Here is a 25,149-nt window from a genome sequence, read left to right on the forward strand (position 1 = left end):
CCTGTACAGATGAAAGGTCTCTTTTGAAAATAAATTGAGAAGTTTAAAATTACCCATCATTCCAATGAGGCTTCAAGTGTTTTTTTGTGAGCTCCATGACTCCATCAAACCACTGCCAAAATGTGAAGTTCCGGCCAGGTAAGCTTTCCTATTTAAAAAAAAAAAAAAAAAAAAAAAAAAAAAAACAACACCATTCAGTGTTATTAAAGAGATGAGGTTCCCATTTGTGTGATAATGCATGCACAGATTTGACTTTACAAAATGCACATCTGTCGGTAAAAAAAAAAAAAGAAGTTTACTGATGTTTTTTAATTACTAAGATGAACCTGTCCATTTATGATACCAAAGCAGAGGTTTAGAAAGAGCTTTTAAAAAATAAATAAATAAAAAAATTCTACAGGATGTAATGACAACCAGAGTCTAAAGAAAAACACATCAGCTGTGCTGTGACCTCCTCCCTTCGTCGGCACATCGGAAATCCTCACCCTATTGAACTGTGACCAGGTCATGGTCATGCTGCGGTACTCCTCCGGGTTGATGCTAGAGCTGCTGAAGGCTTTCTGTGCCAGGAACACCAGATTCTCCTCTGACAGGCCCCTGCTACTCTGTACCTCCGCCTTGAACTTCATGTTGAGAGCCTCGCAGATCTGCGGCCAAAGCACTTTGTCAGGAACTGAGAATGGCACCCGTCCCTGCGGAGCGACAAAAGAGAGCTGTAACAAGATTCAACACTTTCCAAATAGCTGTCCATGCATAGTTATATCAAAACTGCTTCCCACTGCGGAGCCTTCATTGGGTTTAAAAGGGTATGATAGAAAAGTGTACTGAAGGTATATTACAGATACAGTTTTCACTAGGTCAAGAAATCAGCAGCAAAAGGTCATGTAGTAGAATTTAATTATCTTGTTTAAGATACCCTGATAGAACGCCCATGTTCCCACACACTCAGATGAGCGGTCCTCAAGACATAAAAAAAAAAAAATGAATACAATGTACCGCTAAAAATGAAAAGATAAATGCAAACTATTTCCTGCTGTAAAGTGTAATAGGTGACAATTGCTAAAGAACAAAAAAAAAAAAAAATATATATATATATATATATAGTAACTGAAACTCACCGGCTCTGCAAATGCATTATCCCAGAGGACTGTGGCTGTGGCATTGTTGTCTTGGCTTCCATGTACTATTACTACTACAGGAAGTGATAACGTCTAGAGGGAGAGTGTATGTACATCATACAATTAGTGATTTGTTTACAAAAAAAAACCCTGATTATTAATTACTTACCAAGTTACAAAACTATTCAGATATAATATGTTGTTTTTATGCATAGCATGCATTATTGCATTATACATCAAATTCAACCCCACCAAACAAGCAACTCCGAGTCGTACCTTTACTTGAAACATGAGCTCATTTCCACCAACACTAAACTGGGACTCGAAGAGGATTGTGAACTTCTCTTCTGTTACTGACTCTGCTCCACGTCGATCTGAGCGCTTGATCCTTTTTAGGGACTGGCAAAGGAAAGAAAACAGCTTGAAAACACAAAATGCACCATTCTAAGCTATAGCTGTCACAGGCGACCATCCTTGCTTCTGGATAAAAGTGGTCTTCCATGCTACAGTGTCGTCCGTCCCGTCCCCCCCCTCCCCCCCAAATCACGTAATAAAATTTTTATTAAATTCCAGTTTAGTCTGTTTACACTCACCAACAGAAAAAATGTAACCACAGGTACACACCCAAGTTTCCTCTGCCCTATCAAAATGCTTGCCCCTACTTCAGACTGAGATCCAAAACAAGCACGCTCCTGCAATTACAAGCTGTGGTTGAAGGTCCTAAAGGAAGGTCTGCTATCATAATCAAAACACACAACTCACCATATTTCTAAAGTGGGCACTCAGGGTTCCAGTGGCTTGGTGATACTCCATTACACAGTTATTATTTAGGATCTCTCCACTACTGTCACTGAAACAATGGAGAAGATTATAGTTTGCTTTGGTCTGTTTTGCATGTACTTTCGCTGAATGAAAAAAAAAGGAATAGCAGAAGTAAAAAAAAAAAAAAAAAAAAAAAAAAAAACACTTCTGGCTTTCCAGAGATACAAATCTCAATCAGGTGGATAATAAAAAAGGAAATCCTTACTTCCTGGTGTTCTCCTTTTTCAAAAGGCCCTTGGCTTGCTGCTCGCTGATTATCGTGGCTTTCACCTGAGGCGGGTTCATGTGGACATTCAACTTCCCTCCAACCAGCAAGCGCACCGTAGCGGCAAACTTCGTCTGCGTTTTCAACACCTGGGGCGGCTGCTTCTCAATAATAAAGGTGCTGTTCCAAGACAAACATACCGTAATTACATTCCTGACGAGAACACGCTGCAGCAATGTGCACCATTAGAAAGATCAACACCAGCATGTCCAATAGCATGCCACTGAAAGCACACACAAATCTGAAAAAAACTACATCACTCTGAAGTATGAAGTCAGTACATACAGGGGAAAAAAGGCATTCCAGGTTTTACTATGTGTTTCATAAGCCACAGTGTACAGATAACTAGACAAGATGTGTGCTTTGTGAAAAACAAAAACAAGCAAACTCTGTATGACCATTTCTTCATTATCCACGCAGGTAATGCTCACTGCATTGTATAAAAAAAATAAATAAATACTATCAGCAGCTTTACAGGTACTTGCTCATCCAAAAACTTAAAATTATACCAAACAAATGTTGCTATACCTTACAGGTTTTCCATGCAAGGCTAATCACAAGCATCGTTTGTGTATAGTCCCATCTACTATCGCAGTGGGATTAAAACCCACTCAGCACAGCGGCTTGTCTTATTTTATGTTGACAACTAATAACAACAACCAGTCTTACTTTTGATTCGTGTGTGATTGATTCTAAGAAAAAAAAAAGACTCCTGTTTATACTTATTCAATGGGCCTGAGCAAATTTAATACAACTATTATTTTGCTCAGATCGAGGATGTAAAAGATGTTCATTTGTGATATTCAGGTTCCCAACAACTCTGCATTCTTTTGGATCCTCATTTTCTCTCTGTGAAACGGAAGCTCAGAAGGCAGTACAAACCTGGTCACGAGCGCGGATATAATGTCTGTGATTTGCTTGTTGAGATCGGTGAGTAACTCTTCTATTGGGCCGGGAATGGGCAGCTGCTGTCGTAGATGTTCTGCTCTCCTGATCTGTTGTCTGTTCTGCCAGTTCGTCTCCGCCAGCTTCTCACACCTAGCAGAGAAAGACAGATCAAGGACAAAAGAGCCATTAGCCTGAGTAATGTACTTTCTCATGCGTACACCTTTGCTTTAAACATCTTTAAAAACTGCAAATGTGAACTCTATGTGGTGAATCTAAAGCTGAGGGAACACATGAGCCACTTTTTTCCAGGAACAGTGGCTTGAAACCTGGTTCCAGATGACTTGGTTTGAGGCAACTTTGCTGTATCAAAACAAGTCTCCCCTGGTGTGCCGTGCAGTGGCCTGAAACCTATTTTCCCGAAACCAAGTTCCACCCAGTAACGTGGCTTTTTGTTTCCTCAGGTTAAGTGTGCAACAGGGGATCTTTACAGACTTACTTTATTTGCTTTATTGCTCAATTCTTGAGCCCCTGAATTTCCATGGAGGTCCCCTATCCAATTACTAAGCAGGCCACACTGTATAAGGCTATTTACTGTATTTTTTTATTTTCTCTCATTTGAATTTGCTCTTACTTACTGCTGATTTTATTGTATTTTATAACTGTTCCTATCTGTAATGTGATATTTTGTATTTTGATATTTTGTAATGTGACACTCTGTAACAACTGTAAGCCGCCTTACAGATACACACCAGGACTGCACCACGTCCAGGCCTCCCTCAGGAGGTCCCCCATTGCCTGCCAGTTGCTGCCGCCGTTTCCACTGGATCAGCTCGTCGTCCAGGATGATCGTCTGCTGCTTGTGGAGCAACTGCAGCGTCTTCTGGTGCTTCTCAGCTAGATCCTGCGTGGCGTGAACCAAGCAAGCGGACAAGATATCAAAATGTGATCCAAAACGTACTACTGAAGCTAGCACTGAGGTTCTTCAGACTTGCTGAATTTGAAATGGTTACATCTATGGCTGATAAGTACATATTTGACAAAACTTTCAGGCAGACTTCAAAACTTTTAAATAACGTTTGAACTACAAAACGCAATTGCATTTTTTTTTTTTTTTAAGACACCACACACAGTACCTACCAGTCTGTATTTCTGTAGTGTATTAGCTTCCCTTGTTAACCAGGCCTCCACAGTGGCTCTTTTGGTCTGTAGAGCGGGTTCTCTCAAGACCCGGTCAGCGGGCGGGAGCGTAGAGAGGCTGGACAGCTGAGCTGGGGAGCAGAGGCAAACAGAGTCACTCGAGAGAGAAACGTCCAGGGGGCAGGGGTGAAAAACCCTTAGCCTCAAGGTCTGGAGAACCCCTGGTTTTATAGGGATCGTTAATTAACTGATTTAAGACCTGAAAGGAGGTTAAATTGGTTCAGGGAAGTTAAAGACCAGACAAGCCGAAATAATGCACCCATGATCTGAAGCCGAAATAATGCACCCATGATCTGAAGCCGAAATAATGCACCCATGATGTGAAGCCGAAATAATGCACCCATGATCTGAAGCCGAAATAATGCACCCATGATCTGAAGTGTCCCACTCCAGCTTTTACTTACTGTGCATCGAAATCTTGCATCCTTTAAGGACCCCCCCTAGATAAATATTTATTTTTTGCAGCACGAAATTTAAAACCAGCCTCCTATTTTTCTGCCTTGGACACTTATTAGGTAACAGAAAGAATCTTGAATTCAATGGCAAACATTTTGACTACTTTCATTATCTTCATGGGAGCATGCTGATTGGACTGTAGCTTGCAGATGGCATATTTGAAGACACTGAAAAAACACTTCTTGTTTGTTATTTTAGCACTAAATACAATGCAATAGTTAAAGATCACAGTCATCGGATATTTGGAAAGACTGAGTTCTGCCATCCCGCAATCCTAACAGGGCTGACAGGGGTCCCAACTGAAAGCGATTTCATCTCGATATGCTTGTGATGTAGATAAAGAAGATTTATTTCAAATTGTTTTAAAGTCAGTCCCAGATATCAGATGGAAAGTAAGCATTAGGCTCCCTAGTTCTGGAGTATGCGCTCACAGTCAGCTGTTACATCAAGCAGAAAGTCAGCTCACAGAAATAACAGCAGACTAGTGCATGCAGCTTCACTGCTTATAGATTAACAACATCCATCATTGGGACCAGAGAAACAGACACAGGGCTATCCCATGCGATTACTGTACTATGCCTCAGGATACTGACAAAAAAATGGTCTCGAAAACGGTGAAAAAGGGGGAAAGTTCAAAGCCTTTTACTTCATTTGACTCCTTCTCTCTGATAAAGAGAACACCACTCACTGATGTGTGTTACTCACCCTGTATGCGCAAGCTCTCCTGGTACTGGATGATGAAGTACTCCTGGTTGTGCTGCAGCTTGCGCAGGTCATTCTCAGTGTCCTGGGTCATCATACGCAGCTCCTCGAAGCTCTGGTTTATCTGGAGGTGTTTCTGAGACATGCTGTCTAGCAGACCTCCACCCGGGGAGCTAGACTGAAAACACAGGGGAAAGTGCTGCTTTCATACCTGCATGGTGGCAGTGATACTCATCAAGCATGTGCTGAGGTTATCTGAATAAGATTTAAAACAGAAGCATATTGGCTGATTGTACTATAGTTTGAGCCTTGAATGCAAATAATATATGATATCTCATTGTGTTATAATGAAAGGTTAGGGTCAAGCCAGTGTGTAGGAATCTCAATATATCTTTGTTTTAAATATATGGTAGCCAAAGCATTTTAAAATCATCTTATAAGCATAGATCCTCTTAAAAATAAACCCTTTTTTTTCTTTTGAAGGTTTAGGTCAATATCTGCCTTTTAATAAAGCATAATCTTAAAAAAAAAGCTGCCATTCTCTTCCTTTTAATTATAAATTAAAGGAAGTCTTTAGTTCTTTAAATGCAATTTTAGCAGAAAAAACTGCTAAAAACTGCTGAATTGGATGCACAGAGCAGCACTGCAAGATTTTCATATGACAGACACAAATTAAATGCATTACACTCAGAATCTCTGTAAGAGATAAACAACGAGGTGTTGAATCAGTAAAAATAATTCACTGTGGATTGTTTTCTTGCCGCCTCAACACTGAGTTGTTTATGCCACTTCAGTTGATTGTTCATTTGGTATATTGGATTATTTTATTTTTTTTGCTGCTTTGTGATGGTTAAAATGTTTGTCTAACACATTGTGGGAATGAGTTCCTAAGAGTTTGAGTTTCAAATCCCACTTACACAGACAGCACTGTCTGTTGCAAGTGAAGACAGTAGTGAGGACTACTGTATATTTTAGGATGCAGAACATGAAACTGGCATTACAATAAATAAACAAACAAACAAACTGGGAATGGAGATTAAAGTTAATGATTGTTTTGCCAAACCTAAAACAGAGGACAACCTAAACATCATTGCCAGTGATCAGTTTTCAAGAAGTACTCTGGTAAAGTGTCAGTGAGGTGTAAGCTTGTTTGAAAAATGGTTAAAACGAAATTAATGCAAAAACAGTTTACACATAATGTAAAGAAATACTTACATCATTCGCTTCCCGTACAAGTCTCTGCTCAGTGTACAGAATGTGTTTGATACACCTAACCAGCTCCAAAGGACATCGGTCATAGGTGCTCTAGAAAAGCAAGGTCGTCCGAATTAAATGCTAACAGCACCCTGTACAGTTCATTGGGGAGAGGCCAATTCTTATTGTGCTACTTTCTACATGGGGAAATAGCATGATAAATATTAATCTGAGATTATGCTTATATATATATATATATATATATATATATATATATATATATATATATATATATATATATATATATATATATATAGACACACACACACACACACACACACATATATATGCCAATGTATGTAACTCCCCAACAAATCTAGTATTGGTCATTATAAAGCCTACTGTGCTAAAATAAAACACTTTCTCTTAGAGCTAATACATCAAGACAGGGAGTGAACATACCAATGGTTTTACTTTCCTAAAAAAATTTGGCAGAAATCTGTCTCACCAGATATGTCTGAAAAGGATTAATACCAGTACTAGTGCCAAATAACGAACCTTCAGTTGACTGGCGTAGTGCCCTAGTTTGATTTTCAGTAGAAAACCATCCTCCCCAACTTGATGTTCAGCTTTCTTCTGCAGCTCCTGCACCAAACTATCCAGCAGACGTTTCGCTCTAAATTCTTCCTGGGGATTTTCCAGATCGATTGAGTCCCTTCAAGCATAAATAAGAATGTCAGTTATACATCCTCAGCCAAAATCCCCAAACCACAGCCGTCAGCACTGTAAAAAAGCATACCATGTCCTATATTCTTTGTGTATTTTGCACAATCAATATGGTACAGTCTAGACTACTAAAACAAACAGTCAACAGACACAATCGGAAATGGTTTTGTGGACCACTGGGGACTAGATTGAGAACACCAAACCCATTACATTTGTGGCAGGCAGCTTTGCAACCAGATCAATTCCTAGCTCACTAGTAACTTCCACTGTTGCCTACCATGTTTGACTTTCAATCCACTGAGACAGGTAATGCCGAACTTCTATTGGAAAGTGCTGCCCATACAGAGACTGCATCTGGTGCAAGGCATCCCCTTGCAGCTGCTGGGCTTGGATCCACACTGCCATCTTCTACACCCTGCAGAGAGAGGGGACAAGAGAAACAATCCGAAAATAAGCAGGTGTAACGCTGCACCATAGCACCATAACAGCAACAAACACACACACACATCTTTTCCGTGACAATACAGAAGACCAAGTAACTACAGAGAGGTTGAAGCCGGCAAGTTATGAACTTCACATTCCAAACTAACACAGGTTAAAAAAAAAAGTTTACTTATACCACTGTTATTGGGTAGTCCGGGTAATTTTTTTATAGTCTTCTGGATACTTGACTCTACTGTACTTACCAGCTCACAGAAAATTGGATTACTGGAATCTTAATGAAATTTCAATTAATTACAGAATGTTATTATCCATATACAGAACCTGCATGCCTATTTTAAATATAGTTTTCACTTCTCACCCAAAGAATCTGGTCTGGTACCCCAAAATCGATTTTAATATGCGGTATACTAGATTTACGTCTAGCGGCTTTTCACAATCAAACCCTTTGTTGCACATCTTGCATGTACAGGAGACCAGAATGGCTTAACCCTACATGATCACAATCAAACAGGGAGCTCTTTGGCTTAAGATGATGCTCTTCAAAAAGACAATGCCAGTTGCATCTCCATTCCATTGATGAAAGGCCGTGCCAACAAGGCTTATCAACAAAGCTAGCTACCATCTTGACAACCTAAAGGAGATAGGAGGAGGTATCCTTTACATAAATAAAACCCAGGCACTGTGTCAGTTCTTATTCGTTAAAAGAAAGCAAATGAGAAGACAACAATTATCTGTTTAGGGTGTTGGTATTTTCAGACAATACTTGTAAAACTCAACTCATTCCTTCTGGACTACATAGCACTCTGCCTTTAATGCACTTTAACTTGTACTTATCTGCTCCCTAGTTTACTGTATTTAATCCTGCACTTAACCCAATCTGTAGTATGTTGCATTTCACCTGCACTCATATGTAACCCTGTGTAAGTATTACACTGTTACCTGCTCTCGAACTGCCCCGATATCAAATCCTACTGTGTTTTGTATTTGCTCTTATTAGGAATAAAGTCACTGTATGTTGTACTCTGATCTTAATTGTATTTAATATGCATTTCTTGTATACAACTGTAAGTTGCCCTGGGTAAGGGCATCTGCTAAGAAATAAATAATAATGTGTGGGAGTCATGAATGGCCAGTTACTTTTTAGCATCACGGTGGAATCTGGGTTTTTTATACGGTCAACATTTCCAAAACTGTGTGTGATTTTACATCAACCGTCTGAGTAATCAATCCCAAGTTTATGACAGTGCACAGTCATTCTTCCTAATGGGACCATGGATCGTAATCTAGACCTTTTAAGGCTCTGAGCCAGCCTTGGTCTGAATCACACACAAAACACAAGCGAGGGGTGTTCTCTTAGCCTTATCCTCTACTGTTGTATTTCTAGAATCAATTAACAACAACACAATGTCTTCAATCTACCTTCTCGTACAGCTTGATGATGGCATGTAAAATATACAGCGTTGCAACATGTATTGTAAGTGGTCTCTCCGTATGGAGAAATGCCATATTAGCAATTTCTCTGAAGTGCAGTGTTTGGATGAAACATCTACAAAAGATTTCAACTGCTACAGTACCAGTACAAGTCCCCATGCCAGTACAACCCAGTCCCACTGAAGATGGCCTCTGCCTCACTGTGAATGGCATCAAAGCAGAATGCAAACTATCTAACCCACAGATATGAAGCAGCAGGCTTTACTACGCTGGCAAAAGGGCGGTTGAAAAACAGGAAAGAAAACACTCCACTGATCCAAATAAAGTAGTACTCTTACCTCCCCCGGCCCTTCTCTCATACACAGTCTCGAAATTCAATCACAGGCCTCAATGAGCAGCCATTAAGTGCAGATGTTTACAGCATGTGTGCAGCAACTTTTTTTTTTTTTTTGGGGGGGGGGGGGGGGGGGGGGGGGGGGGGGGGGGGGGGGGGGGGGGGGAGCACAACTATCTGAATGAATGGGGCGTCTGCAGGGAGTGGCTAAGCATTCAGGAGATGGCAACAATAGCACTGATCGGCGACATGGTGGCAGTCGCTAGTAGAGGAAGAAGGCAGGCGGGGATCAGCTTCCTTGCGAGATGTCAGCTGGTTCAGACAGACCAAACAGAAGCAGCAGTAAACAATACACCAGCTTCCTTTCACCCCCCCTAAGCCCAATTGCGCAGATGCAGATTCTGAGTTTCCAGTAAGCAGCTGGTGAATGGTTTGCAGGCTGCCGTAGTTTTGTTTACTGTTGTGATTTCACTCCAAGGCTAATAAATGGGACACCATGATGACGAAGTATCAGAAAGTAAGAAAAGAGAGTTCTGTAAATATCACAATGGCCTACTGAAAGCTTATAGATTCCGTTAAAATGTCACTAATTACCATTTCTTACCTCTGATTTGAAGTCTCTGTTATCATGTAAATGCAGGAGGTTCTTTTGGAGATTAACACCACAAACCTAAAACGAAAATAAAAATTACAATTTACGAATTACAATCAATGCATACTTCTATAGGTCATGGCAAAACTGCATAGCCACTAAAGCACTTGTACAGTAATAACTGTCATTCTCCAAATTCACATGTTCAGTAGGTCAGCATAGTCCATGTTGATTTTTCAAAGTTGATCAATTACCAAAAAGTAATAAAAATGTCACCATGCCAGACCGTAGCCCAGAAGTAGCCCAGAGGTGTAATTTACACAATTGTCCACCTCACTTTTTCATTATTTCAGATAGAATACTCTTTATGCATGCATCAGCTAAAGAAACTGTCCCTGTCCCCTTTTGAAACCAAATTTATGCCACTGCCATTATCCCTTACCTTTTCATAAGCACTTACTTAAAACTATACATAAACCGTTAAGAAATCTACACACTCTGTGTTTATTCCACAGCCTTTGTAGCAAACCACAAACGTATGTTGTCAGCCTGGAAGTGACAGACCACATCCTGAACTGTACCGTTACACATTACCCTTTGGCCTGCATACTTTACAGCAGTTGTCTATTAGGCTGTAAATCTGCACTTAAATATGTGTTTTCAAGTGCCAAAAAGCAGACTAGTATTTACAGTCATCTGTATATTTTACGTCTGTATTTATTCAATTACACTGGTTTACACCATGCTGAAAAGTATGAAAAATTCAGCAGTTCATCCAACAGTACATTTTTGGTTAAACGTAATATAGTGAACTACTATTGTACATATATTGTTTAAAAGGTTTAAATCTCTATGTATGTGTCAGGATGCCCTGCCCCTGTGCGTATGATGTGTTTTATTTTGTCTGTTACATCTATTATTATATTGGTGCACGGGGTATAAATGGGGATACAGAGCACAGGTGATGTAAAATGTATATCTGTATTTAGGCACGGGGATTGCACTAGGACTTCATCTGCAGATTAAAGTGGGTATCTGTACTGGGGCACAGGGAGTGCACAAGTAGTTCACGTGCAGACTGTGTCGAGATTCAAACTGAATGACTGATTAGCAAGCGAGTCTCGGTACAGCTGCATAAAAGTTCCAGTGTTTCACGCACATGAGATTGGGTGTTCGCAGTGGAGAAGGGGAGAGAGAGAAGGACAAATTCGTCCACTGTCTATTTTGTCTGTCTGTTTTTTTTAGTCCAACGTGCTGTTTTGTTTTGTGTTTAAACCTTTTATAATAAACTGGCTCAAAAGCGCAAGTCACTCTGTGTCCATTCTCCTCCTAGTCTGACGTCACCACCCGCCAGCCTGTTCACAATATATTACACTCCCTGGCCATTAATACAATGTTGTCTCTTCTTGTGACTATGCACTCTATACTGCAACCCTCATAACTTTACCAAGCCCATCTACTGTACAGAACTTCATTTACATGAGGTCATTATCTCCCTCCAATCAGAGCAGTGCTGCTGTGAAAGTGAGAAGGCAAAAGACCTCTGTCACCTCAGCTAAACAGGAATGAGAGACGAGCTGATTCTCTTGATTCATACCAATACTAGAAATGCCTTATCAGCAACTCGCTGCAGAGCATGAATGGGGGGGGGGGGGGGGGGGGGGGGCTGGCTATAAATCAATGGCAGTTTCCTTATAAGGGCAGATTTTAAATTCTAAACTCTAACTCTCTCTTTTTATTGTTTGTTCAATCAACAAGTTCAAGCAGATCTCTTAAACATATTTTCGTATGCAAGCAGTTGTTCTGTGCGATTTCTATGCTGTTTTTATGAAAGCTTGCGACTTATAATTTGGGAATGAAAATCTAGAAGCATAATTAATTTATTTTGTGATGTCTTTGGACTAAAATGATGCTTTCTCTATTAAGGTGTTATTAGTGATCTTTGAATCTAGGACATTTTAAATCAGTGCTTACTGATCTGATTGTACAGATTTAGGAAGGTCTGTATCTCCGTCCTTAATTCCACTGCCCTCTGAACTCCCGGTAAAGTTGTGACGGACACATGCTGGTTAAGAAGAGAGCTGAGCCCACCAGGACTCATTTCATAAACACCCCTATGGACATGTCTAATGGAGATTTTTCACTGTCCCCAGTGGTCCACTGTTACTCTAGGGCTGCTTTCATTAGCTACAAATTCTAGTAAAAAAGATAAACAGACCAAACATTTACTGTATGTTGAAAGCATCTAACCTTAACCCACATGTTCATCTTTTTCAGATTACCGACACTAAGGAGACAGATTAAAAAGATTACACCACTTTAATCTATACATATTGCATCAGAAAGACACCAAACCAGAAGTATTTTCTGGGGGTATTTCTATGTACATGTACATAAAGTAAAACCAAAAACAGTGAGGTTAAAGTGATCCTTTGGGCCAGATATGGGAAAGAATGGCCTATGGGGTTTAACCCTATACAGGTCTGCTTGCATGCATACATCTCTTTGATAGTTAAACCATTAGTTGCTCTGTATGGATGTAATAGACCCCATTGACACTGCAGAAGCACAGGGACCAATTTACAGTCACCAGTGAATTTGATTGAGAAATTTGATGCTTGAGGCTTTTACAGCTCCCCCTTTAAAATGTGGCACCCCTGTACCAAATGGTCTTGGGAAGCTGTGAAATGGCGAGACCCCCAATTCAAGCTGAGCTCCCAGAGTTAAAATGCCAATTTACCATTAGGGTTAAGACAGCAGGGCTGCGCTGATACTCCTACTCTTAATTGCCTTTAAGTAGTATTAAAAAAAAAAAAAGCATCAAGTATTAAACAAATCCATTCATTAATGTGTTGATTTCTGGCCTTCCTTCACCTTCACCAGCAAGTACCCATTACATGACAATAGCCAGTTTCAAGTGAATTTTCCTCTCAACTGGGGCGCTAACATTTTTAATGCAATAAAAATAAATCCACCTTTAAAACACTCAATACTGAAGTGAATTGGCATTGATTGGTACTCAATTGTAAATGTGAGGGAAGGACAGCTTTTCTTGTTTAGAAATCAACCCATTAAGGAACGGGTTTATTTAATACCTGCTGATAAACACTTCTTAAAGGCAAAGTACAAGTGTCAGCACCCCCATATAAGACACTATACTCTTGTCATCTTTTTTAGCTTCACTTGGAGATATACTCTCCTTGGCAAGCGTGTATGTGTGTGCGTGTGTGACAGAGGCATGCTTGGTATTACCCCCTTTTTACGGGGGTGGGGTAAATCCAAGCAAGTCCTGCTGAAAGTGAAGAAATCCCGTTCTTTTGTCTGCATGTTAAATCGTTTTTTTTTTTTTTTTTTTCAATGCTGCATGAACAAATCATCACATTGTTCCAAACTAATAATGCGCACATGAATGTTAGAAGTCACGCTTGTGAAGCATGAGGATACAAGTGGGATAAGCAGAATTCAAAATTCAAAATACTTTAGCAAGGCAAAAAAAAAAAAAAAAAAAAGAATCTTGTATACTGTACAGTATATACTCAAACATTACAGCACACATGTTCTTTCCTATTAACACCTTTGGTAAACAATTTTATAGCAGTTTGATATGCCTGTATTTACAACCCCAATTTGGAAATGAGAATCAATGCTGAGAACCAAGATAAGTGACGTATTGCAAAGGATTTTCAGGACAATCCTGGGTGATCTGGATTCATAAATCGTGTTTCCAAATCCTCAGTCTGTGTATACAAAGCTGGCATTCCCAGCAACAAAGGGGTTGGGTTAAAGTATCCACCAAAACATATTTGCAAAATGCCAGGTTCCCATTAAATACAGTAAACTCTTGGAGAGGAAATCTATTCAGTGTAGCCTGGGAGGCAAAGTGACTTTGCAGACATTGGACTTGGAGACAATGCAGGAATGAGAGCAAAGCAACTCTGCAGGACGCTGAAGTCCAGCTGAATTATTACCGGGCAATGCTGTGTTTAGTGATAAAAGATAAAAATAAATGTTTTGGAAAAACGTCTTTGAATGAAGTATTCACTGTAAGTTTCCAGATATGCTAATAATAAAAAGTGGCTTAAGATACGCTACTTTTTAAAAGGAAATTCTTATAACAGGAAGGCTTTAAAAGTTTAAATGCATAAACCATAAAGGAAAAAAAAACATAACTTTCTAAAAATATTGTATTATTGAGAAGAAAATGTATCAATAGAAAAAGTGTTGGCACATCCAGTCTGTTTGGTTTTTCCCAGTTGCCACAACACTTTGTGCAACAGAGGTTCTGTTAAAAGACCTGAGTGCATCAATCAATCAATTTATTTTTACATAGCGCCTTTCATTGCAAGTCACCCCAAACCACTTTAATATATTTTACCTACAAATTTTTTTCAGAGCACTAATAATCAGGGGTGCTCAAGAGATACTGTTATACTATAAATTGGGAAGTCATAAAAACATTTTTAAAATTAAAAAACACATGGAGATAATGGTAAAGTTTAAAACCAGTGAACCTATAAGATCAAACAGAATTCGGGACTGATCTGCCAGATTGAAGGTCTTTAAGAGGATTGGACAACAATCTCCCCTTGATATTAATCCTCCAACTTCTGTTACAGTACAAACCAAAACCCTGCAGGTCGCAAGGCATTCAGGTCAAACACAAAAAGATCTTGTATCCAACCCTTTATACAGCCTCTTCATATACTGTACACTACTGTACTTAAATATGTATTTGAACCTCAATGAAAATTTGACCTAAAATATAAAATCGACAGCACAGATTCTTAATTTAAAATGGATAGTCTATTCTTCTTTTTTTCATTATTACTGCTTTTCACATACTAAACAGTTCAGTACTTTGAGAGTTGTAAGTCAGCATATGCAAGTTTTCTGTTCACGCACAAAGCATGCGATATACGTTTTAATGCATATTGTAAGGTTTCATATAAACTGTAATACTTTTATGTGACCCTTTAATAAGTGAGAAATCATTGAAACTCTGTCCCTGAACTTTCTGTGATTTTCCTGTGTTTAATGTAACCTCTGAATCAACACAGGCAATGAACTCTTAAAATCAGGCTGTACATAGCTGGTTTACATCAGCAGCTTGCAACCAACAGCCTTGTCGTTCGACCTTGTGATGCGTGGGTCTATGAGAATTGAGCAAAACACCTATCATATCAAGTCGTTAATTATTTCTGCTGAATTGCCTAGAACCTTACAACATTCAGTAGGTTTGTTCCTCTTCAATAACAGCAATTCATGATTAATGCTTATGTAAATTCTTGCTGACCTTGGTAAAGTGAAGAAGAAATGCAGCTCTTACCTGTTAATGTGTCTCACACCATGCATCACGCCAGGGAAACAAGACCAAATTTAGTCAACGAAATTAAGTCAGCTAGCTGTACATCTGTGCTGTACAAAGTATTTTGGGGCTCAGAAAACCACATCTACACTGACACCAGCTCAGGCATGCCATCTCTGTCCTGGCAGCTCAGACAACATCTTGAGGCCAGGGCAAGGCTCGAATATCACCTGCAGAGACCTGTGAGCTTACTTGCAATCAACTCTGCTCCTCAGATTGCTCGGCTGAGACCTATAAGTTTACCTGTAGTACTGTTGTGATTACTGTTGTGATTCGCTTTGTTGCTGAATAGAACTCTTTGATTAAACATGACCTGAAGAACACAGGCTGATTATTACTAAGAAGAAAACTAACCTTCCAACAACTTTGTGTACAAATTCAATACATTTATGTAACAGCTGTGTTTGTTAACACAATTTTCCCCTGGGTCTACAACTGAAAAGTGCAGTCTGAAGTTTTGCCACGGCTGCCAAAAAATATACTGTACAGTGCAGTCCATCAGATTAAAGACACTGAAGACAGATTGTAAATCTAGGTATCACAGTAGTTTTGTTACAGTAGGCATGTAATATTATACAAACATTGACTGGGACTGAGGCTTTTAGTGAAAAACTGTTGCTGAGGGTTGAAAAAGTAACAGATGTATTTTTCAGCCCAAAGGGTATGGTTTTCCATTATAAGGTAAAACGTGCAGTCAATACACATATTTCTAAATTGAAAACAAGAGAAGTTCAGAGAGATTTGTAAACATAAGAAAGCCAGTAGTTCAGCTGAATTGCTTTGGGAAGCCCCTGCTGGAATTCGACTTAAAAAGATGACTGTGCAGTAGAAATCCTCTATATTTTCATGCTCACTCAAGTTCTCTCAGTTTTTAAAACACAATTCTGGAAGATAAAAAAAGCAAAAGTCTACACAACATATAAGAGCGATGGAATTTTTCAACTAGAACGAATACTCAGCGTGGTTACATTATGGGGGATTTCCCAGCCATTCAATTCAAATGAACAGCACATGAAGCACCAATATACCAGGAACTTGGTGGTTTCTGTTTTAACAAGATCCTGCTCAACCCTGGGGTACACCATTGTTGCTCAGTTGAGGTGTCCACCAGACTATAATTTACAAACTGTACAGTCATAGGGAATACACTGACACTGAAAATCACCGATGTACATAAAGGTCAGCTGTGCATGTAATAAATGTACCTTCCATTGATGTCAGTAAGACCACAAAACAAAACCACCCAGCATCCTGCCTGTTGTAGGTGCAGTGGTTATAACCATCATCTATGAACTCAGGCAGCCAAGGCTGGCTCTGATGTGGACTGACAGTTCTGCTGCCATGTATTTCAGCGAATTGTAAGTGTAACGTTTTAGTGGTTTAAAACCTGTATCGACAAAAAATTAACAATTTAATGGAAAGGAATGTCTCAGGAACAGTGCAGTGGAAATAATGTAAAATATACATTTTTAAAAACAACAGAACACTTAACACACAAACTATAGAGTAGACATAGCTGACCTGGAACACATGCTTTTGTGCATATTATCAATCATAAACCACATGCAACTGCCTGAGCTATTATCTACAGTGTTGTAGGCAAAGTTATTGTGTCATGTAATTACAGACTGTCACATATAACTATGCTATCGAGGCTGAGCACCATGACTTTCCAAAATGTTCTATACATTTTTTTGCATTTCTTTAAGTTACCAGATAAATCACTCCCAAGTTTCTCAATTCACAGTACTGCAGAGTAACTACATTATCTTATAGCAGGTGCAGTACTGTATCATTCCAAATCTAAGAGTAAAGACTTAAAAAAAAAAAAAATAACCATTACCATAACAGGATACTGTAATGAGAGTCATAGGAGACCTTGCACATGATTAAGGTCTCCAAATTTACAAATCTGAATGTTACAAAACCAGTGAACAAGTTTCGCACCTTGTTGAGTCTTTGTGGTTACCTTCTCAGTTGCTGTGTTGCATTCAATTTAGAAATGTTGTTGTTCTTTCTTCAGCAAAAATCCCTTAAAGAGTTTGATCAATCTACCCTCTTTACAGCTAGGGTTGTTCCAAGGTTGTCAAAGGGCGCTACTCAGTAGCGTGCATATACTGTAGGGCTAGATTCTCAAATGCATTTACTCCAAATTTCCATCTGCACAATATTTTCTGGTCTATACAGTAAGTATTTATGGTAAGGGTTCAAATGCTTTTGGGTGTAGGGGGTTAGTTTTTCTTACTAGAATGAATAATGAGTATCTTGTGACATGTTTGTAATTGGAGTGAGTACCATTTTGAACTCATGAATGGCATACAGCTCAATAGATTTCTTTCAAGGAGACCATAACCTAGGGGCTGGTTTTATTTACTAAATATGAACTTTAAAAAGTTGAAAACACATAGCGCCCTTATGGAATCATTGCAACTGATGCTGCACCATTACCATCTACCAAAGACTGGCGTAAACAGTGCAATAAAAGACATAGGCCGAACTAATATTAAACTCAAAACTGAAAAGCTGAATCTGGTCACTAGAGTTTTTAGGTTAAAAATAAATACATACATACATACAACATGAAATGACACACTTAATTAAATATTATTGTTTTATTTACGTGAAAAAAATGAGGCTACTATTATTTTAAATGGCTACAAGCAAGGTGTCAGTTAAATTGAAAATTAGGACACACCACAAAAGGAAGATTACATTCCTGTACCAACCAGAATGACATCATTTTCATTATGCTGCTCAACAGCCCGCACCATGTACTGTAGTGCAAATACGGCATTTCCCTACAGTGCAGTAGAAGTTACTGATACAATAGCTACAAGAACACTGTGTACCGACAACAGAAAACCCTGCAGACAGACTGGAAACACCCCGCCCCTCATTCTTCTGCAATACTTTTCACTGCCATCACATAAGGTGTAGGTATATGTAATTCGAGCAGATTGGGAAAGACGCAAAGCAATAAAAAATTATTAATTTTTTTTTTTTTTTTTTTTTTTTTTTAAATGTGCCTTTTTTCTTTTATTGACTGGCCTTCCTTCTCAATTGCCAATACAGCAAAGGCAGCAAAGGCAGCGAGATTTCCTTGCTTGCTGTTGATCGGAGGTGTTTTTTGACGGACTTCGTTAAGAAAAAGCTCTTTCTCTAGGCATAAGGTTTTTGGCTGCTTGCATTCTTCCTTTTTCTTATGTTTATGCTTGTTGCCCACCCAAAAAAGACACCATCTCGGCTGAAATGTCAGTGAGTGAAGTTCTTCCAGTTTACGTGCTGTTCCTTGCTGAATGCTTTGTTTTTGCTGCACATGTTCTGATTTCATAAAATTCATGAAAAGTAATGCCTGCACTGTTGATGCCTTTAGTTAAGGCTTCATGCACAATGCGAAGATAGGGAGCAAAAGGACTAGAGTAGACAAAGAGAATGCAAATAGCTTGGAAATCCCAATGTGCAACAAGGCCTGATTGTCTAAGGCAATGAGGACCGCTGATAGGCAGAGCAGCTGTAGTACAGTAACTGCATTGTGCTGGGCAGTAGGAGCAGACGGAGCCAGTAAACGCAATAATATTTTCACAGACTAATCCCAAAACAAGAAGCATGTCCGAGTAAGCTTACAATTACCACAAAAGGGACTATTTTAAAACACTTGAGCAATAAGCCAATATAACAGCACTGTATAGCGTTAAGGTGCTTTAACTAGTAGTTTAGGTGATGGTCTTCAGTTCTAGTTGCCTGCCATAAACATATCTAATGTAGGCTAGATCAGTCAAAGGGTCTTTATATTACGTATGATAAGCACCAGTGCCCTCTAGTGCACAGCAGTGTATTGCCAGCAAATCAAAGACCACTAGAGAGCGCTGGCATATGGTGGGCAACTACTGTCCTGTACAACTAAAGAGAGCTCATGAACTCAGGTGAATGCACATTAACTAGGGCTTATGGAATCCGTGTTAACGAGAACACGGACAGAATAACGCGGAATTAAGTGACGTACGGAAAAGAAATGCATTTGGCAGTAGAGCATTAAGCTTGAGATCTACATATTTGAAGGAAAAATGTGAAACTTTAATGGTCAGTACAGGCAGTGGCGTAACTTTGATTTCAAAAGGGGGGGGGGGGGGGGGGCATTTTCTGTAGCTGTGTAATAAATGAGGCAGGGTATTCTGTAAGGGATAAACAAAGAGAAGTGCTGAAACGGTGAAAATAATTCATCGTTCGAGTGCATTAAATAAAAGCAATCATAGAAAATAAGACTTCAACAATTAGACAACGCTGTAGACTATTTTTAACATCTGTATAAAAACACAAAAAGTACAAAGACTAGACTATTACCTCACAAAGACTAGTATTATTATTTTTTTTTTTAAAGAACATATTGCCACCTAAATGTACACCGTTTGTATTTTGCGATGACGGCAATAAAAAAATAACTAAATTTATATTAAAGCATCTGTAGATTGGCAGATATCAGGGATATTTTACAGCACAGTCACTTTTGAACAATAACATCTCAAATGTTCACACAGAGAAGCCATGGGCGTAGCTGTAAAAAAAAGTTAACAATACTATTTTTCAATACAATTACATGAAAAAAATTACTCTTAACCCAATGAACACGAACTTGGATCGAATGGGAAAGCAGAAGTATGCAGATTTTTGGTTTTGTGTTATTCACCTTGCCTGCGGTGTGCATACGTTCATTTAAAACCAACCTAAGCACATTTTTTAAAAAGGTAAAAACGGAAATCAGAAAAAAATAAATAAAATGTCATTTGATACAATAAATTTAGACTCCACTTTTGTGGTTAACAAAATTATAACAATATAGTTAAATAGAAAATGAAAACAGGGTACAAAAAAGTACAAAAGTAGCCTCCTCAAATGAGGACAATGGCACTTACTATTAACATTTTACAAACGAGACAGAATCTAAAATAACCTACATCAGCTGCAACTGGTACAGTAATGTATGATAGAAATCATCTAGCTGAACACTTTCCTAGCAAGGAAATTGGAGAGAACTCAGGTTACCATGCTGATACATTATACATTTTTACTGTATTAAATGTAGCAGTCAGGGCCTACCTTTTTATACACAGATAATGTCTTTGCTGCTAGGAATCAGTTGACAGGCAGTTGCATGTACCTTACTTGAATTTAGCTCTGGATTGAGTGTATGGTATAGTAAGTAACCCCTGGCTTATAATAGTTAATACATCAACTGCTTGCCTGCACTGTCACTGCAACAGATTAAAGCAAATGCATTCGGCAGGGAGTCCGCTAATTTTTCATATCGCAGGACCTACATTAGTTAAGGTGCCCAGATCTATCGCAACAAGGCTTGCAGCTGCTTTATAATAAGAATGCAAACATTTCTACTCATTACAGCATTAATGGATCATAGTCTGTGGGCTATTTTAGTCTAATTCCATTTTGTTTGTACTAGTTTTGCTTAAAATGAATCATTTTTCTTAATGCAAATTAGCCATTGTACAGCAGCATATGTGTGAAGAGAGAATATTTGTTTGTTAAAGTAAAAACAGAGCAAATCATCCCCTGCAAGACCAATTGATTTACCTCAGCAATCAAATGCCACAGCAAGCTGCATCCACAAAGGAAGAATATGAAATGGCGTAGACTCTTATTCACAAAAGGACTATTTAAGGAATTGTTTGACAATTACTTTTTAAAAGTTCTGCCGTTTCAAAACATCAACACTTCAAAACTGCATAAAAAATGTTTTATTCCCAGTGTTTAATTTTTGTGAACAAGGCAATACTGCATCGTAATAAATCATAGATTGTACATTTTTACGTATTGCATCTCCCATTTTTTTTAATGTATAACCCTTAAAAAAAAAAAAAAAGCATTGCTGTAATCTTTCATTGAGAGCAGTCACGTATGACCACATTCCAGATTCATAGAAACTATCATAAAATGGGTAAGTAGTACGTTTTTCGTTTTTTTTTTTTTTTTAATGGAGTGGTTACATTGACCCTGCCTCCCCGAGAAGTCTCAGAAGAATATAATAGAACTGAAAAACGAGAAGAGGCCATTGCAACCCACCACTTAATCTATCATTAGCCCCAGGGCAGACTCAAATAGCTTTCTGAGCGATCCCAATGTTTGAGCTGTCGCTAGGTTAGCTGTTATGCACGTGTGCTAAATTATTGTCCTGCATTGTGCTTCGATTGGATTTTCTTGAACTTGTTCGATTATTTTGACAGTGCATAGGATTTTTAGAAAATGCAATCGTGATGCATTTCCAAATTTTATATATAACAATGAACTAGCATCCATAGCTTTTCACCTGTGCTGTACAAAAAAAGCCTGTGTTTTTGCATACACTGGAAAATATAAAACTGCTAAACGAATGCCAGCAAAAACAAAACAAACATGTCAGGACATCCACAGGAAAGAACAAAGGGAGGACTGACAGCTGAGTGCTGCTTTTTCTTTTTTTAAAACCGCACTCTATATTCTGCCTTGTTTGACAGCTGCTGTGCAAATCCATGATCCCACTCACGCAAGCATTTCGTCAAAACAGCTATGCCAATCTGTAACCTTCTTCATATGTTTTCCAGTACAATGCATATAATCAATTATAAAACAATCTTCCATGACACAATTAGGATCATGTGACAGAGACAGAATGATTCTTGGTGATAAATCTCTCTCCCGACCTGTGAGGGCGCTGCATAAGGGGAGTGCCCTGGACTGGATGGCCGGACAATTAATTCCCAGGGTTAGAAGGAAGTCTAGAAAAGGGGGCAGAGCTATGATACACTAAATCATCGACCAGGGAGGGAAACGACGTGGCAGCAGCAGATTGGAGGAGCGGTTAACCAAGGGGTCATGATTGACAGTACAGAAGGGGGTGTAGCGAAGTGATCCGTTCCTTGTTATGGTTAAACTGAACCAGAAAGAAAGACATGTGTTGTTATCGTGAGTGTTTCGTTTGTTTTGTCGTTAATATACTGTTTGCTGTTATTTAGATGGCTAACACGATCTCGAGCTGTCGCCAGAGCCCAGCACAAACCCAACCTACACTGCACTTTGTTTCACGAATAACTTACACCACGAGCACTTCAGCACTCACTGTGAACTTGTGTTTGTGTTACATGTGGAGGTATAAGATCGGGACTATTATTCTGGGACCAACCCGTGGATTAAAACAGTGCAATACACACCTCTGTATTGTTATTGTTTAAAGCGGTCTTGTCGTCAGACTTTGGATTATAAAAATAAATAACGCTGCACCTGGATTATTGTTATCTGTCTGTTCATTGATCGCTGCTGCATTCCTGCACTTGCACACTGTTGACCACTTTTCCACAGATCTACTTTAAAGATCTAAGCAGATCTGTTCAACATGCGGACCTGTACTGTATACAGGTCTAGGGAAGAGTACACCACTCAAGACTGCTTTTGTAGTACAGGAACTATAACCTAAATGCATCAATGAGCATGAACATGACACTGAACTATTGTATTTAGTACCCTAATGTAATTGTATTGTACTGCAGTTTTTTTATATCATTGTCTTTCTAAATACAGGTGGACCTACTTTTAAGACAAATTGAGCCATGGCACACTCGTCTATAAGCTGAAATATCAGTAATGATATCCCTGTTTTTTTTTTTTTTTTTTTTTAATAAAAGCAGTAAAGGCAAGCATGAAGAAAAAAGATAAAAGACATGAGTCAGCTGGGCCCGAATAGATAACCAAAGGGCACAGCACTGAATTTGTGGTGTTTTTCATTTAGTGTAGCACAATGACCGACTGTATTATACAGTTATTCGGTTCAGTTGGTTTAAAGCATTTCCTAAAGTTGCCGAGTCAGTTGTCTGCATCATTCCAAAGTCCTCGGATTCCTGTCATGAATGCCTGATCTCTTGTTTGACTGGATTTCTTTCAGGAGACACAAACTGTGAATGCATGTAGACTCTTCCATAAAATTACCACTGGGAGATCTCTCCTGTTTTCAAAACAATATCCTTGTCCCAAGGTGTTTCAAGTAGTCAAGGATTGCAGAATCTTTATAAAGAACGAGTGCATTAATCGCAGTGTTAACAGCAATAGTACATTACAATGTTCTCAATGCTGTAATTCTTTCACAGTATTCAATATGGCCTTGTTTTCTCAAGAGGGAAAACACATCCCAGTGCTCTAATTCCATGACAATTCTTGAAGCTCCCGGCTATTTCAGAATGGAATTTCATTATTCATCATCTTAAGATACAGTGCCATCCATTTGTCAAGGCCTTTTAATCCACATCAAAGCTATAAAACAACCCAAGAATAATGTTGCCACCACGTTTCACAAGCACTTCTACTTCAACCCAGATTCTCTTTTGTAAAGGTTATTTTTGGAATCTTGGCCAGCTATGCAAAATAGACATGTGTACTCCTGCCTGATTCATCTCTAAACTTAGTTTTTTTTTTAAACACAATTAAAATGTAATGCATGAAGGGGAGGACCAAATATACCATATGCTGAGTGGCACAGCTGTGTTTCAGTCTTATAGACAATGAACAAGGGTCTAGCAACACATGTCGTCACTTGCAGCTTTCATATATATATATTTATATAATATATATGTATATATATATATTATTATATAATATATCTAGCAATCAATATATATATATATATATATATATAAATTTAGACCTATACCTGGATATGTTGAATAGTTAAAAAAGAATAAAAATAAAAAATTAGGGTTTTGTTTTGAACCAAATCATAATAAAACAAGTTTTCAACTTTGATCAGAAGAATTCACCGGCAATCCTAAATCCTAAAATCCAGGGTTGACATTTACAGTAACCTAGATGCAAGGTAAATAACAAATGCTCTGTTGTACAAATGAAAAACAAACCACGAAAACAAAAATGACCATCTAAATATTACTGTAGTACTTTAGATGTGTTTACTGGTCTGCTGGTGATCTTTTCTGTAGATATTTTTTGTTGATGAACAGGCAAAATACCCAGATGTGGCATTGACTACAGTATTTCCTGAACATCCCTTCCGAGTTTTTTCAGCGCAAAATTTCACAAACTAAATGTCTCCCCAACTACATCAAAGAGCACCACATTTTGAAATGATTAATGAGGAGAGGCATCAGTGCAAAATGCATTAGTGTGTGTACAGTAGATTTGGAAACAGACTTTTATTTTACAGGGGGAACACTAGTGGTACTGTAGTAAAACATAGAATACTATTTGTAAACTACATACTGACACTTTGTAAGCCTGAACTGTTATTATTTAAAAACGAAACTTAAATTAAGATATCCTCCAATGAATTTTAATCAAACAAATGCAAACTGTAGCTTTTTCAGTTTTTTTGGGTACTCTGTGTAAAAAGATAATGCAGCTTATTATAATTTTATTTCTAATAGACCACTCTACCCTTAAATCAGTACTGAGAAAATTATTATACAGCCTTCAATAGTCAGAAAGGTATTCCTGATTATTACATGCAACGTAAGTGATTAAGGACATTTCATGTTTGAATATTCTTTCAAAATATAAAACAAGTACACCATTATTAGCCTATTTAGTTTTGAATTAGCTCAAAAACAAAATACTGGGAAGACA

At 38.5% G+C, this 25,149-nt stretch overlaps 1 protein-coding gene across 1 annotated transcript in view; it reads right to left on the reverse strand.

Moving 5' to 3' along the window:
• The window catches only part of LOC121301711 (signal transducer and activator of transcription 5B-like), a 49,684-nt gene that overhangs the window by 3,800 nt on the left and 20,735 nt on the right, over window positions 1–25,149 (reverse strand). Inside the window, exons 2-15 of the mRNA XM_041231297.1 lie at window positions 10,182–10,247; window positions 7,646–7,783; window positions 7,201–7,357; window positions 6,664–6,753; window positions 5,452–5,626; window positions 4,231–4,361; window positions 3,843–3,994; window positions 3,088–3,243; window positions 2,146–2,325; window positions 1,881–1,968; window positions 1,395–1,517; window positions 1,119–1,211; window positions 486–692; window positions 54–148 (exon numbers count right to left, since the gene is read on the reverse strand). Coding sequence (XP_041087231.1) covers window positions 54–148; window positions 486–692; window positions 1,119–1,211; window positions 1,395–1,517; window positions 1,881–1,968; window positions 2,146–2,325; window positions 3,088–3,243; window positions 3,843–3,994; window positions 4,231–4,361; window positions 5,452–5,626; window positions 6,664–6,753; window positions 7,201–7,357; window positions 7,646–7,773 — 1,775 coding nt within the window. The 5' untranslated portion in view covers window positions 7,774–7,783; window positions 10,182–10,247. The remainder of the gene's footprint in view (window positions 1–53; window positions 149–485; window positions 693–1,118; window positions 1,212–1,394; window positions 1,518–1,880; window positions 1,969–2,145; window positions 2,326–3,087; window positions 3,244–3,842; window positions 3,995–4,230; window positions 4,362–5,451; window positions 5,627–6,663; window positions 6,754–7,200; window positions 7,358–7,645; window positions 7,784–10,181; window positions 10,248–25,149) is intronic.

Source organism: Polyodon spathula, chromosome 28, assembly GCF_017654505.1.
Source record: "Polyodon spathula isolate WHYD16114869_AA chromosome 28, ASM1765450v1, whole genome shotgun sequence".
NCBI classification, from domain to species: domain Eukaryota; kingdom Metazoa; phylum Chordata; class Actinopteri; order Acipenseriformes; family Polyodontidae; genus Polyodon; species Polyodon spathula.